Raw genomic sequence first — 16873 nt, 5'->3', positions numbered from 1 at the left:
TATATATTAAATTTCCTTCATGGTCTTTCCTCAAGTTAGTTGAAGAAATTTCCCCTCGGGGATTAATAAAGTGAATAAAATTTAAAAAAAAAAAAAAAAAAATTACTTTGCTTTTCGGTTCATTTCAACACAGTAAAATAACCACTGAGTTTATGCAAAGTACAACTGAAAGTAGGTCAGAAACCAAAAGGAAAAAAATAAAAACAAAAAAATAGAAGTGAAAAAAAAAAAATCGATCGGAGAAAACAAAATAAACTGAGGATATAACCAAAGTTACCCTTCATGTGAAAACTTCAAACCTGCAAACATCCACAAAGTTCAAAGGGCTCCCTCACACTCACAATATTACTCCACTGTTAATCACATTAAAAATGCACGGCTAACAGGTTGGACCGGTACGTCAGACTTCTGTCGGTCCCTCTGATGTTTTCATGGGTCAGTACTGAGGTTACAGTCACACACAAAGACAGAAAGAACACATTCTTGGATACTCATCCAGTTTGACTCCAGTCATCTCACTGGTCCTGACCTTTTTTGGGTAATCCTAATCATCAAACCCTGCAGACATGGTGCTTTGTCTGCAGTCTGAGTCATTCATCTGGGGGAACCTGACATGTCCAAGTGTGAGTGAAGACGACAGAGAGACGCTTTTTGGCGGTTGAAGGGTGGTTCCCCTGATAACTGGCTGCCTGAATTATAATTATTATAGTGATTGCCATGCCAACGACAAGGGCCACTAATACAGGAAATAAAATACACCAAATTAAAGACAATTTTCATTTTATTGAAAACATCACAGCTATGACCTGTACATCTTTCCGACAGCGAGGTTATAACACACACAGAAGAGGTGGAGTAATGTGATGATCACCCTGATTTTTAAAACCACTGATTTATTGAAGGACCTGAGTGAAACATAATGCACGGCAGCAAAATTAGGTTGTTGAAAGGGCAGAAAAGGTGCTGAGTCATCACTCGGCAGAGCTGTATGGATGTTAAGTGAAAAGTAAAGCAGCTTTGCCACGCAGACTGCATGTGTCTGCAATAATCGAACTGACCCGAATTTATAGTTTATGATCAAAAAAGCGACACTGATTGAACCTGCAAGGTCAGAAAGCCAAACAAGAATTACCCACAGTAGTTGTAATTATTTCTAGCTGTAGGTCTTCCTCCTTGTTTTCATTTGTCTTTCCGTGGTCAGATGGCAGTATTAAATGACAGACTGCTGAGCTGCGGTGGAAGGATCGTAATAAAAGTTGGAAAAATCACGACTTAAAGGCTGTAATTTTTTAATACATTGGTGTGGATTTTGTGCTCCATTAGTTACGTTGTACAAATTAAGAGATGTTTATACCTGCCAGTTCTAACAGGAGGAACGATTACAGCAAGAAAAGCCTGTCTTAGTACACATAGACCCCTGACTATTGTTTTTTCATAATTGTGAACATATCCTTCATTAATCATATGAAATAGTGAGTCTTTTGTATGTTCTTTGTAAAATGTAACTCAACTAACAAGTTTATTTCTGCCTCTAAACAATGTTGTGCCTGCAGGCCTCACACCACCGAAGACATTATTTATACATAAATAATTATATAAAATTATTCCTCACATAAGCTCACATACATTCCGAACACAAATATAGTTATATATATATATAATAAATGTTGCAAAAGGCATTTCTACAAGTAATTTTACATTTACTTTCAACACTTGAAACACATCATCCTGTGTACTGGAGGTTTTTGTATACCTAAAAATAATTCTGGAAACTTAAGATGTACTGGATCCTTATAACGTCACCAGTGCTGTGATGAAAAGTGCTTACAGGGAGATATGACACCAATTCAGGAAACATTACATTTACAGTTTTACCTTTTAGGCTGATTGTCTTTTCAAAAGAAACTCTGGAGGAAGAATTAGTGCAAGAGTTAGTTGATTCAGCTTCAAAACCTTCATCAGTTTAATTACGAGCTGCCTAATCAACAGGTCAAAGGTCAAATCGGAGGCAGAAATATTCCACTGGCATTGACAAAAGTGCAACATAAAGAAGTGAAAGAGAAAGAGAGAGAGAGGGAGAGAGAGAGAGAGAGCCTGCTTTTATGTGAGTGCTTAAAGCTGTTTCTGTGTTTTTATCTGTCCAGAAACATCAGCGTCATACAGCAGACCGGACTCCCGCCGGCCCTCACGAAGCCTCCTCCATCATTTGGAGTACTGAGCGAACGGCGACTGCTCGTTCACGTGGCCCTGACAAGACAACAGATACCAGAAAACACTCGGTTAAAAGAAAGAAAAGCAGCCTGCAGTCAACATGGCGGTGTGATGTCGGCATTGGATGTATGGGGTTACAAACTTGCTTTGTCATCTGAGATCAGCTTAGAAGCGATTGAGCAGTAAATCCGGAGGAGTCCGTGAGGCTGTGTGCTGCTGTGGCATGTTTACATGAGAGATATTTGATTTTTGTCGAACTGACTACATCTGTTGTCTGAACCATTTTATTTGGGAAGCTGCAAGTGATCTCTAAAAATCAACCGTCTGTGCGTTTCAAAAGTTAGTTCAGTGAATGTTAAAATGGATTACAATGTGAATGGATTCAGTTAAGAAGCTCCTAAGGCAGGGATAATACACATTTCACAATATTACACTTCTGTATAAAACTGAATTGCTTGGGTCAGTTTTACATTGTTTGCTTTGTTTGTTATTTGGAGGATATCAATCAATATTTTCATACTTTTTTTATTTGCTTTTCTTTTAATTATAGATATACGTTTTTCAGCCTTTTCTTACTTTCTTCGACAGAATGTTTTTTTTTATTAACCAAAATGATACAAAGGAGAAAAAAAAAAGTACACAAACAGAAACATCAGTCTAAACTGTGAGGTTTTTCCAATGTTGTCCCTCAAAGTGAGGAGACATAGTCTTGGCCATAAAACCTGCTTTAACATCCCAGTCCCTTGACCATTTTCATTGATGGTAATTGTGTTCTCATTTATTAACCCTGCAAGTTCTCCTTTCATCCTCACCCACTCATTTTGCAGAATCAGCTGTTTTGCACCCCTATTGTTGGTTATGTGCACGATGCTCCCTCCGTTTATTTGAAGTACACCCTGTTCCAGTATGGTAGAGTGACCTGAAGGATTTTTACAGCAGCCGCAGTCATGTGACAGTAAAGACTCTATAGAAGTAGGGTAGGAGAGTCTACGGCCAAGGTGCACGGAGAAGAAAAGGAATCTGGCGAGGTCAAAACTTCAGAAACAGTTTTAGCATATAGAACAACTTTAATGTTAGACTAATACTTTTCAGGTTATGTTCTTCATCAGGGTCAACAATCCAACAGTTTTGCCACAGTTTTGTACTTCTAAAAGATTAATATATTTTCCGTTTTTGCTGACATGATAAGAGGTGTGAAGGTGTAAACTCTAATTTATGTTAATTAGGTTGTAGTGGGTGGTTGTGTTGTGTACCAGAATGGATCACATTGAAAAGTCGTCTTATATTTTGTCCACATCTGTACATGAACATGAATTTGTGGCAGAACTGCTGTATTGGATTGCACTAGTTTGTGAAGATGTTCCTAATAAAGCGCTGAGTGAATGTTTTTTTTCATCTCTTTCACCTGAAATGATATCTGAAGACTTCAGCATGCTGACAGAGTCTGAATACCTGCTGACGCACTGATGGTGTGTTAATGATAAGCTTTCATCTCCAAAGAAAAGACTTAGTCATGACAAGCACAACACACTGTCCTGTGAGACTTTTTTCTCACTCTGACAATCCAGTCAGACTTCCTGTTTGCGTAAAAGAGAGAGCAGCAAACCACTGTGCTCACTGCTGAGGGGAAGAAGAAGACACATGACAAATGGAAACATTTAGTGCCAGCCCTTGTACACTGCCACGGTTGATAGTTTCATTCCCTGGGGAGCGAGACACTGTGAGACTGCCTTAGTCACACTGTGTTGATTTTCTGCACAATAACCAGCAAACGTCGTCCCCTGCTGGTGGAAACAGCAGACATGTTACACACACCAGACGGAGCCTCATCACCACTCATTACTTTTTGTCCAACGCTGTTTGGACAATTCAGAAAGGATCTTTGGTGGAACTAATGACAACAGAAACCATACAGAAAAACATCTCAGGTGGCGATAATATATGATTTTCTGTGGCTGTTTTGTTGCTTCTATGGTCTTTCTATAAATAGAGATAAGCAAGCTAAATTGCAGGGTTAACTGGTCCTTACTGATTCCCCCTCCGGGATCCATGAATCAAAATTTCATGGCAAAAAAAGTCCAATGTGCTGCTAGCATGGCAAAGACAAATAAATTATCCTTTTGTAGTCGCATTCATATATGTATCCAGTTTGGTAAAAGTCAGATTAAATGTAATTGGCTAAATCAATATCTACTTGTTATTTCTTTGTTATTGAAATGTCAGGGTCCTGTTTTATGACTCACCATCGGCACGTCGTCAAGCCTCTCAAAGTTGGATCTCGATGATCCGATACATTTCACCGTGGCAACCACCAGCACAAGGACGAGGATGATGCAGAAGATGCAGATGATGGCCACGAGGCCGGGGTTTGTTGCCAGGTCACCTTTTTCCCAGTCGGGTGAAAGAGCTGAAGGAGAGAAGAAGAAAAAAAGAAAGTTACCCTCCTAACTAAATCACTGGATAACTAAATAAACGAGACAAAATAACTTCTGTCCACCAAAGAGCACTTAGGGCTTGCAGAGGGCGAAATGTATAACAGGGTTCCTACAGGACATGGAATTAATTAATTAATTCATTCATTCATTTCATCTTTGCATGAGGGACTATGTAGCCAAACTAATTTGACAGGTAGTAGAACCAGTCTTATGGCAGTACTTGGTATGTGGTATCTCATCTGTTAGTGATTTATAATTATCGTTGGCTTTATTCTCCAAATTTCTTTTCACAGTTTCACTCTTCCAAAAAACAGAATTTTAAATGAAATAGTAAATTGCAGTTGGCTTTTTTTTTTTACTGCTGAAAAAAACACATCATCGCATTTCACTGCAAATAACAGCAGTCATAAATAGACAATATGTGAAAGCTTTGTCACAATTTTTTGAGGTGCAGCTTTAGATGAAATCTTTGTTCCCCGATTCAGAATAAAAAAAAAAATAAAACTCTCTCAAACCTTCATCTGTACTGTTACTTTGACCGCTGGTTGTGTTTACGGGCGCAGTGACTTTTGATGATTCTGCTGCTGACGGGAGAGTCGATCCCGGGGAAACGGTCTCATTTGACGTCTGGTTTATTGTTGTAGTCTGAGGAGGAGAGCTGGAACCGGTTCCCTCGGTACTGTTGGCTGTTTCTGGTGACGTTGAAGCGACTGTCGTGGTGATCGGTCGTGTCGTTTGAGTTCGTGGAGTGATGGTGGAAGTGGACGCGGCGGTGGTGCTGGTAAGGTCTGTTACAGGCGTGGTTGTCTCTGTTGTGCTGCTGCCTGCAAAGGGACAAACAGAAACAGCATTCACAGCTGAGTCTAAAGGGTGTTGTTGGCATTCTTAAGGTTGATTGAAAAAAAAAAGAAATATTTTAATCGGAGCTGTTGCAGGGAAGTATGTGTCCAATGCACGAAGAGGGGAACTATGGGCATCTTCCCACCTGGTACTAATATACATAGAATGGAATCTGATCACAAGTGAACCCAGCATGCATTGAAGACACACTGAGATCCGATCTATTAGGACCACATTCAGAGGTGCCTGACTCCCATCGGTTATAAACAGCAATGCATTTGGTCTTTACGTGGACTGGAAATGATGTACATATCTTAGACTACTAAATAGTTCAATTCTAAAATTGTTTGATGCAGTTTGGGATCTTTTTTTTTGTAGATTTTTTTTTTTCCAAATCATGTTGAGCAGGATGGGATCAAAACTCAAATGTAGCTTGACAGATATTTGATATATCTGAGGCCCTGCTTCAGGTTGGAGGAGAGTTCGACACCACCGCTACTTACAGAACCAATGATATTAACTGACAGTTAAACAATGTAATGCACAAACATGTCAAATATTCATCGTTTTGAACAGGAAGAGGAACCTCTGAAAGCACAGCCGGAGACACTCAAACTAATTATGAAGGCCAAGATTGTTAGCAGAGGCTGCTGCGTATCTGTGTTAGCGCATTACACTCTGATATGGTCGAAGCTCCAGAGAAGCTTGAGATGAAGCTCTTCAGGCCACAGTGCAGTCTGAGGTTGAGATGAGGCTGCTGACTTTAATGAAGCAGAATTAACAGCCTGGCAGGTAATGATTTGTGTTGTTTAGGGATGGCGAAGACAAACAGCTGGCGTGTTCACAAAAGTGTTTGCAGAAGTAGCAGACGCCACAGTAGGTTTAACTCAGGATCACTCTCGCTGATTAAATATTTGCCTCGGTTTCCACCCAGACATGACCTTCCCATTTACTTGAACTTCCTCTTACGATTTACTAATAACAATTGGCATTTCTCTTTGATGATATGCACCATACAAAATGCAAAAACGACACATTTTTGACTTTTGTTTTACAAGAACACACGTTATAATCATGCTGTTACTACCCAGCTGCATGTTGTCCAACTTTTGATCCACTCTTTGCCTCAGATATCGCTTTGCATTTCTGTTTTTGGACATCAAATTGTACTGAATTCAACTTTTTCCTGCTTATTAGAGACATAACCTGCACCACACTACCTCTGGGCCAACCTGCTGAACCTCACTCTCACCGCAGGCAGCTTCCTGTTTGCGTAAACTTCTATCTTTATACTATAACACTAACAAGACGTTCACATTCTCAAACACCTTAAACACACGAGTCGAACATGTGAAACAATGAAATGTTCACTTACCACAGTAGACTGTTAACAGGGACACCAGGACAGTGAGGTGCATCGCTCCAGGCATGTTGAAAGAGGAAATGGCTGTCAGTCATATCAATGACATACACACACACACACACACACACACACACACGTGGACTACATCCTTGACAGCAGGATGTGCTCACTGCCTGAAGGAGGAGTGCTTTAAAAGAGGGCTGTTGCGTTTCAAACCCTTCAGGCCAGTTGGTCAATATTTGAAAGAGGCTGTGTGTGTTGGCTGTCAGCTCAATCCCTGCTGCTGAGATCACATTTTACTTCTGAACAAGCTTTCACACACTAAAGTCACACTTATGTCAGCGGTCTTTCTTTCTGTTGCTCCCAAGTTGTTTAAGGTCATGGAAACTTTCACTCACTGACTGGTGCTTCAGTTCTTTCCCGCTGCACATGATGTTTTATTCAGCATATCTTGCACTGCTCTGCAGGGTTTATTCTCCCGTTGGAGCACTTTGAGCACATTTTTACTTTTCATTTTACTCTCGTAAACTCCTGTGTGTTTTTCTTTTCAAGTTGTCTTAAGGTATTTTATCTTGTGTACAGCACCTGAATGTAACTTTCATTGTCTGTTTGCAGTGTAAAACAGTTCACCCCTAAAATGAGCTGGTGGTTTAAGTACACACCGTTTACAATTATATGTTGTAAACTTCAAAGAATTTGCAGCTGGTTGCATTATCTTGGGTTGACAGGAACATTTATTACAAAAACTTTGAACTGAACTGAAACTAAGCTTGCGTATCGTTACAAATTCTAACGTGTTTTTCTTCTTAGAAAATCCACAGATTTCAGAGTTATGTAATAATTGCAGTGAAGATATTAATATTCCAGTGATTGCAATAGACAGTGTAGTGTGCTATCACAGGACTCTCACATCTGAGTCAGGTCAGAGCAATTCATTGAAAAAAAAAAAAAAACCCTCCTCTATTTGTAAATAGTCAAAAAAATTGTAATGTAAAAATGCATATCCGTCTATTTTACAGTAAAAGAAAACAAATCTTGGAAGGTCTTTTTTCTGTTTTGTGTAATTCTCCATCGCTTCAAAATTCTTAACAGCTCTTCAATTTAAAGATGTTGCAAAGTAAATGATAAATCTCTTGTCCAAACTCTGAAGGCTGTATGTTGCGTGACAAAAAGAAAGCATAGTTAGGATGCAAGTACTTTAATTTATTTCTTCTCATGTATTTTTTTTAATTAGATTGCCTTTAAAGACCTCTGAAGACATGACGCATTTTGAGACACACACACACACACACACACACACGGTCATATTGTGGTAAATCTGTTTTTATATGAACGCAGCAGCAACAGTGTCATAACTTAAATATACACACATGTATATATAATATGCTTCACAGATATCCACTTTCATTTTTAAACTACCATTTCAGGTTTTTTTTCTATCGGCACACAGACTGTTTAATAAAGTTCACAATAAATAAGCTAGTAGGAGTATACAGTATATTACCGTAGGTCAGATTTACAGTCATTCGTGTAAAACTACAGGACACTTTCAAAAAATGACGACAAATTTACTATCTCCAGTCGACCAGCCATTAAAGTTTACTGACTCTGTGACATATGATCAAATATAGAATCTCTTATAACGACAGTCACTTTAAAGAATCAATCATGCATCATTTTTATCGCTACCGCAAAGAGGTAAACTGAAAATGTAAGGATTATTTGGCATTGAAATCAGGTGTAGTGCCGGACTACATATTAAGGCAAAGTTTACACGGGTTAACACACGGTGGGTCGGCGTTACAAACGGCACAGAAATGAAAGTAACACCACAGTCTGTTATAAGCTCTGGGTGCCACAACACGATAACTTGTTTAGAAGTTTTGGAAATGAATGGTCCCGGTTGGCCACTATCACCAAACTGAAAAATGGATTTTCAGATTAGAAAGTAAAGCGGCACAGGGCAGTGAAACAGCCCTTCGTCCCTGAACGCCCCTTCAGGAGTGCAAATCGTTCGGACATGAACAGACAAACTGGACACAGACGTGTTAAAACTCTTCACACAGAAAAGTGTTCCAGCACTTCCAACTTGAACATCCACACCTCCTCAGACCCTCGTCAGACCTGTGGTCAGTTTAAACTTTACAAGAGGAGGGAAAAAAGACAGTCGGACATGACAGTCCTGGAGTATTTTCCGAAGTAGGAAAAGAAGATTTGAAAAAAAAAAAAAAAAAAAAGGTCTTTTGCCTCCAGTGAACTTCAGAGCTGAGGATGAACTCCGTCTCTAGGCCTTCTCCTCCAGAGGTTTAGGCGGTGGCAGGACTTCCTGCTGTGCATCCGCAGCGCTGCTGTCTGATGGCAGTTCAGCGTGCCCACGTCTGCCGTCCTGTCCACACGACGGAAACAAATTGACACGTCAACGTATTCAACATCGCTTGAAGCAGAAAACTACAAGACACAACGAACAGCATTGAGCAGAGAAGTAGTGACCGAGTTTTGCTTTTTATATCCCGCATGTACGGTGGGGGTTAAAAAGTCTGAGCGCACGTGGAAAAGCTGTCATATGCGGATGTAAACCTGGACATAATCAGGTAATCACGAGGATTTAGAAACGCAACACGACACTGTTTACATGAATTTGATATGAACACGTAAAATGTAATAAAGGCGGTTAAACGGTCATGTAAAAAAGTGAATGTAAAAACAAACAGTAGCCTGTTGAGGAAATATTGAGCAGCGTGTCCCTTTAACCTCGCGCGCGGCTGACTTACTTTGTGTTTGAGGTAGGAGAGGAAGGTGTCCCACCCTAAGGTGACGAAGTTGATGTACACCACGCGATATTTGGGCGAGAGAAAGTAGAAGTTGATCATCTGAACTGGAGGCCAAACACACCAGTCCACCTGTCGGCAAGAACAACGCAGATTGGCATAAACAAACCGGGACAGATTACACAGAACAAACATCGTTAAACCCGAGACGAGACGAGACGAGAGGAGACGAGGGAGTTCTGCTGCGTCGGCTGAGCAGGCTGAGAAATCAACGCGGGGCCTCGGGCCAAACTCTGGTGCCGACTACGACCGGGAGTTTAGCTGGCGAACAGCCGAGGCTTCGAATTTGACAAATCTGACTGAAGACAATCAGTGAGCTCCTCCAAAAGAAAACACAACCCCAGATGTCATCGAAAAAGATGCAGTTGAATTCACGTTACCATGACAACTAAGTGAGGGGGGGAAACGTCAGTTGATGCAAACCGTGAGGCCGTTTCAGGTTCTTCTTTTGGCATTCGTCAGTTGTACAAATTCAAGGAGCATTTAAATAGCGCAGAAAAATGTTGCACGCCGTCACTGAAAGTCGTGCCTGTATTATCTGAACCAGCCTCCTTTCGTTTTTCTTCATTTGTCCGTGTGACAATTGAATTCTCTGGGCGCCAAATAACTGCGACTGTGCGACCCTAAAACGCAGCTGTTGTGTAAACTTCAGCAGAACAAACTGAAGCCTGGACTGATGCGTTTTTCTTCTTGCATTTGAATTTGAATACAAGCGTAAATCTAATCTAATCTAATCTAATCTACATTAACACGACACAGACGGGCCAGCCGTGTTTAGCTTCACTTACAAATGTGAAAGGAAAACAACAAACGTCACACCTTTGGTTAGGGAAAAAAAAAACAAAAAAACCAATGATGATGATGTGATGAGGGAGCAATAATGCGAGTACGTGTGCAGACCTGCTGGTTAGACTCTAGCAGGTGTACTTGCCTTGTAAAATTCCCAGAACTTGTCCCTAAACTCCGCCCATCCTTCAGACAAAGAGCGTCCCTCCAGGAGATCCATACCTGCGATAAACAAGAGTCGTGTGTCAGATGTACGTCAGCGCCACGCTGTATTAAAACTACCTTAAGATAAGGTGAGAAACTGGAATGTTGGATCTCCTGCTTGTATCAGATAAACTCCAAACACCCGTGATAATGACATATGCCGTGTTTCGTCTTACCGCACCTACGTCTTTATGTGCAACCTTTGACTCTGTACACACTTCCTTACGTGTGTGTGTGTGTGTCACTAAATGGGCTCACACCCAGACTAATGTGTAGGTGTGTGTGTGTGTGAGAGGAAGGAGACAGCCCGCTTAGTGGCGAATAAACTCCTTTCCTTACCTAAGAAGTACCACATCCCCAACGTCGGTGAGGCGACGAGCTGGTCCACCAGGACCTTCTTGCCCAACGTGTTCATAGCTCTGCCCACGTACACTCTGTCCAACCAAATGTACCAGTAGTGTAGCAGTGGACCCATAGTGGAGCCCACCACGAACATGCGACCTACAGGAAGAATCATAATAATAATAATAATAATAAAAAAAAAAAGTGAAAACATTTGAATTTATGGCAATGAGTCGGGTCTTTCAAAATCTAAAACATTGCAGATATTCTACAGAAATACAGGGTTTTTTTTTATTATTTTTTTTTTTTATCTGAGAGACAGAGACTTGAGGAGGCTGTTTAGAAAAGAACGGACGGGAGTTTAGAATTTACACTGAACACCAAGCGTGACAGATGAGGTCAGAAATGGGTTCTGTTGGACTGAACAGTGATGTCACCTGTACATCACCGCAGTGCGATTTTAATTTTTTTTTTTTTTATTCACTTTATTAATCCCCGAGGGGAAGGTCAACAACTGAAGATTTTCAGTGGGTGTTGCTCTTAAAATAACAAAACAGACTAAATAAAGAGAGACTTCACCAAAACAGGAAATAACACGCTGACGACTAAAACTTCATTTGACAAAATAATAATTGAAAAAAGCCCAATGAGACACAGAATAGGAGAGATGTATGTAGCATTAACTACTTTAGAAAGATTATAGAAATATTTTTCTTGTTTTGGATTATATGTATTATTTAAGGATTTACATATCGCTTCTTTATGGGTAACAAAACCTTTCCATTTTCACGCTCTATATTTCTTGTTGCCAAACAGCAGCGATGAACGTGCGTTCTTCTCTGAAGAGATGTGGTGAAAGGTGCTTTCGTCCGCCACGTAAAATAAGTGCAATCAGCTGTCTGCCGAGATAAAAAAACTAAAAAAATTAAAAAAAAAAGTTGAGTGAAGACGCAGGCGACGTTTTTCATCAGGTATTTAAGAGTGTTGGGCCCGGCGTTAAAAGTGCGACGCGTGCTCCGAGTGATTTGAACACAGGCTTTGTTAAAAGTTTCGCCAATTAACATATATATATATATATATATATATATATATATCTGTGACACAAACCGTGTCCACCTCTTTCTCCCTCACCTGTCCTCTTCCAGTCTCGCACTTTGTCCGGCTCCCTGTACCTCTCCCTCGTCTGCTGCAGGACGTCTCCCAGCGAGAGCATGACTCCTCCGCTCAGCGTGTTGGTGAGCAGCAGGTACCGGCCGTGGAAGAGCGGCCTCCAGAAGAAGCGCACGCGGACCAGAAACTCTTTACCCGCCTGGGGAAGCATGACGTTGGGACCGCGCAGAGCGCACTGTCATCTGCAAAAGAAAAATAACTCCACGTCTCTTTCTGCTGTGTTTTACTAGGCAGAGCAGCCAGGATGGTTGTACAGCTCAACCGTCGGTTGGAAGAAGCCCGACTTAGGTTAGGTTAGGTTAGGTTAGGTAGTTACTTTATTAATCCCCGAGGGGAATTTTTTTTCTCGCTACAGCAGCATACAGAAGCAATAAGATAATAATAGGATAATAGAAAAGCAATAAAATAGCAGTAAAAAAATATAAAATATAAAATGTACAGTATATATCTATATATATTATATATATATATATATATATATATATTATATAGACTTGACTCGAGTACGTCCGTCTTGAGGATGCGCGACACGCCTACTTCGCTGAGGTTCGGGGTTTGTGAAGGAGTTTGGGTTAGTTTTCTCAGGGGTCGTGTCGCGTAGTCTGCGCAACTACAGAAAGACCCTTCTCACTTGAGTCACGCCCACCGCCGCGCAATATTACTTCCATCCACACGTAATGCTTCGATTACCTTTAACGCCAGCTACCTAGGTTGGTACGATAAAGGGCCTTTTACACTGACACTGCAACCTTATTCATCGTAAAAGGCTAACTTGTTAAAAAAAAAAAAAAAAAAATTAAGGCTGGCTTGGTGTACCCGTCCAGTCAAAAGGATCAATTCGCCCGTTAATAGTGAAACAAATTAATTCAAATGTATGCAGAACATGCACAAAAAGACAGCAGCTTTGAAAACGTGTGGTTTTTTTTTTTTTTCCAGTCCAAATTCATCCTCCCTGATCCGACAGGTAGAAAAGTCTGTGTGGAGAAAGTCAACGGAAGAATCCCAACCGGACTGTACGGAGGGAACGTTACAGTCTGGATGCAAACTTAAAAGAAATAAGCAACAAACAAACAAACAAAAACAAAAACAAGCACAACTACTGGTGTCTCTATTTTTTCCTCGTGTTTGTCTTGTAATCTTCTAGAGCTCTCGTCATCTCTCCTGCACAAATGAACTCGAATAAACGAGCCAAACCACACCTGCCACCTGTTTGAAGAGTATTTTGCCCAGGAGAAACTCAAAAGCCCAAACATGAAGCTGACTTTCTTCACAGCTGTTACAAAGTGTGAACCGCTTTCTAAATAGCCAACTCAAAACAGTGCAGCTGTGACCTTTAGTGACGTCACCACTGGGTGGGAAAATGGCTTTTTTATGTATATATTGTTTTAATGTTCAGAACTTAAAACTTTTTGTGGGATATTTTTGATTTAAGTGTGCATGCGCTATGTTGAATATAAACGCTACTTATTTTGACTTTTTTGTTGATTAATATAATGAAACGGACCTCTTGAGTCTGGCCACTGTAGATGTCCAGCATAAGTGTCAAATAAAAGTACAAAGTCTCACGGTCACAAAATATCAATAAAAAAAAAAAAGAAAAAGAAAAAAAAAGGCCTTTTTAAAAAAAAAAAAAAAAAAAAAAAAAAAAAAAAATTGAAACCTATAAATTAGTTTGTAAAAAAAAACCTAAACTCTCAGATATTGCACGTTTTCATTATTACTCCTTCCGTTACGTGCTTTGTTGAACGGGAGATGAACCCGTGAACGGCGACCACGTGAGGCGAACCTCGTGTCGGGAGTCTGTTTACCTGCAGATATGAGGTTCCCTTTTTACTTTAACCGGAGCCCGAAGCTGTCAGTAAGTCAACTTACCTCTTTTACATCCAATAATAAGCGCCACCCGCTTCATTTATCGACATATATGACGGTAAACAGTGGTCTTACGGGAGGAGCGCACTAACTGCAGGTACAGCCATGTTGTGAAAGGTTGACGCAGAGACGTGACGAACGCGGTGGAATAGATGAATGAGCGCCACCTGCTGGCTTGGAGGAATAAACACAACCCCGTTAAATGAACGACGGGTGGTGAAAAAAAAAGATACGAACTCAACAAAAAAAGTGACGTTACTGACATTAAAGTGAGAAAGTGTCACGTGAAATGGAAACATTATTGAACCAGAAATCCCTTTGTTGAAAGTAGGCAATTAAAGCTTTTGTAGCAGGACTATTACTGCCACCTAAAAGACTCAATTGTACACATAACATCTACTTTTTCTTTTTTTAACAGCAATGAAAGTGGGGGAACTCTGTGGAGCTCACTGGAGAAGAAAATAATGTGCAGGAGCACAAAAATACGAGACATGCTGGGAAGGTCAGTCAGTCTAGTGCTGAGGAAACACCCAGACCAGGTTACGAAATAAGTGATTTGTAACATTGAACAAACTGACCGGAAATAGCCTGTCGTTATTCTCTTATGAAACATTACTAACTTTTGTTGTTGTTGTTTAAGGGGAAGGCCCAAGACCCCGAAGGGCTTCAAAAGCCGCAGACTCATCCATCTCAACTGGTTTTGGCAGTTTTATGAGTTTTAAATATGTTTAGTTGTTTGCACCACTAAAGCACATTATCAGCTGCGGTGAGTCCCGCATTATCAGCCAGTTATCTGGCCCTGTGTTGTGGAGGGGCCCCGCATCAAAGTTCGGTTTTAAAACCTCTATTATTTTAGTTGATACTAACTGCAAGAAGGGCATATTCCTGAATGAAGTCTTTCTTTAAATTACCCCCCCGAATTAAGCACAGGACGTCTGGTTGCACAAGGCCTAATAGCAATTTGGTAGCAGCAGGGTTTATATTCAGAGGGTGGTAGGGTAAGTGGGGGACCACAGCAAACGTTTGCCCCGGTCAATACGACCTTGGCTGTATACATTTCCCACTAACCTGATCAACAGTGAGTGAATGCAGGCTGTTGCTGCTGTCCAGCAAAAGTTGGCTTTCTGAGTTCATTCCACCTAAAGTTTCTACAGCTAAATACTGTCACCTACTGACACAAAATAATATGACAGAATAATATGACAGAAAATAGAGAATGTGAAGAAAACTAACATGGTGGCCTCAAATTTGCTTTGGTCTTTTTAAAGACAAATAAAAGGACAGAATTCAAATTTTAACCAACAAATCTTATATGAACTTTTATATTTTAATATTTTTTTTTTTTGTTTGTTGCATCATATAGCTGAAGTATCAGTCTAGTATCAGAAGTATATTTAGTAGTAAAACTCAAGAACCATCTTTAACTTAAGTAACTTTGCAGAAAAATGTAACTGGGGTAAAATATGTTCACCAGATGCCATAGTCATAGACAGCCATAAACTCAAAATGTATGTATGTGCAAGTATTATTGGGCAAGTATTTTACTGTATAAATATGGTACTAAATATGTGGAAAATTGTACCGGTGGTTTGCATTAGCACTGAAATAAGGCGAGCGTCTGACAGTAGACATTTCACATCTATTCTGGCGACAAATGTAAATCACATTATGAAAAGATATGGGATTTTTGTTCCATTACATCTGTCTGTTATTGTAGATCTTCTCATTAATTTGCTTCCCCCATATGTTTAATTCTTTATTGCTGTATACAAATGACTACTGAGTCATTTTCAGTGAAATCAGCAGATGTATTTTACTCATACCAAAACTTGAACTATTACTTAGTATTTTTTTTATTTATTATTAAGATGCTGACCAAACTACGCATTTGCTTTGATATCCCTGTCATGTAACTTTAAAAGATCAACTTCAAAGTGATCGTACATGATGTTCGAGTGACTATGATTTATTTTTGAAACCTCGTACTGCATCAGTGTCGCTGTGATAGCTATTCATGTTTTTGCAGTCACATTTTTACACTAAGCATCATAACACCGGTGTCCGTTATTGGATTGAAATGGCAGCAGCGGTTACTGCTGACCTCCCGATCAATAATTCAGTCGCTCCAGCAGCGCTTATCAATAATAAACGATCGGTTCAGTATTTGAGGTGGAATGTTTCAGGACGTTTGACACGGCACGGCTCCGGATTCGCCAGACGGGATGCCAATCTTCCACACGGCCTCTAAAATCCCGCCCACCTGTCGTTCATTGAACGTCGCCTGCGTAAAAGTAACGGTGTTACAGAAAGACCGGAAATTGAATCTTCTTTCAAAATATAATCGTGCAGGTGATAAATATACATATACATTTTTAAAAGATTGAAATCATAAAAACAAAATAATACATTAAGTAGCCTATAAACATGTATATATAAATATATATACAATATATTCTGTCATTATTTCTGTCTATTGTGTCCCTTGAAGAAATTTTGTTTTCTTATATGTATATATTATATGTATATTTATAGAGCATTTAAATCATGTTATCTATTGCATTTCTGGCTTTTGGTGATTGAGATCAAAGTCGTCGGAACTGTTTTATACAGTGTCTAAATTTGACACCTTAATTGGCCAGACAAGGAATTGGACTTTACAGAAGTTCAAGACAGCAGATAACAATTGTCAGTTGGATACAGAAACTGTACCATTAAAGATATCAACATTTATAATCAAAAAGGCAAAGCATTGCCGATTTTGATTTTCTTTTCTTAAATCCACCCAATTTTCAACATCATTGTCGCGCGAAAAAAGGAGCTATTGA

General features: G+C 39.9%; 2 protein-coding genes across 2 annotated transcripts; both read right to left on the bottom strand.

Moving 5' to 3' along the window:
* Positions 1-763: 763 nt before the first annotated feature.
* On the bottom strand, positions 764-6961 carry cist1 (colon, intestine and stomach enriched 1). Its single transcript, XM_069152885.1, has 4 exons — positions 6862-6961; positions 5162-5470; positions 4455-4618; positions 764-2247 (listed from the first exon to the last, which is right to left on the bottom strand). Exons 1-4 carry the CDS (start codon positions 6914-6916, stop codon positions 2203-2205), a joined length of 573 nt encoding a protein of 190 aa, XP_069008986.1. The 5' UTR covers positions 6917-6961; the 3' UTR covers positions 764-2202.
* A 1195-nt stretch (positions 6962-8156) lies between these two features.
* Positions 8157-14159, bottom strand: mpv17l2 (MPV17 mitochondrial inner membrane protein like 2). Its single transcript, XM_069153314.1, has 6 exons — positions 14052-14159; positions 12141-12361; positions 11007-11168; positions 10609-10685; positions 9621-9749; positions 8157-9235 (listed from the first exon to the last, which is right to left on the bottom strand). The coding sequence occupies exons 2-6, from the start codon at positions 12328-12330 to the stop codon at positions 9134-9136; spliced, it is 660 nt and encodes a 219-aa protein (XP_069009415.1). The 5' UTR covers positions 12331-12361; positions 14052-14159; the 3' UTR covers positions 8157-9133.
* Positions 14160-16873: the final 2714 nt, after the last annotated feature.

Source organism: Embiotoca jacksoni, unplaced genomic scaffold, assembly GCF_022577435.1.
Source record: "Embiotoca jacksoni isolate LCO1_2020_lvr unplaced genomic scaffold, fEmbJac1.0.p SCAF_19, whole genome shotgun sequence".
In the NCBI taxonomy this organism is placed as follows: domain Eukaryota; kingdom Metazoa; phylum Chordata; class Actinopteri; family Embiotocidae; genus Embiotoca; species Embiotoca jacksoni.
Note: the sequence above shows the minus strand (reverse complement) of the source record. Positions and strands in the feature narration are given on the sequence as shown.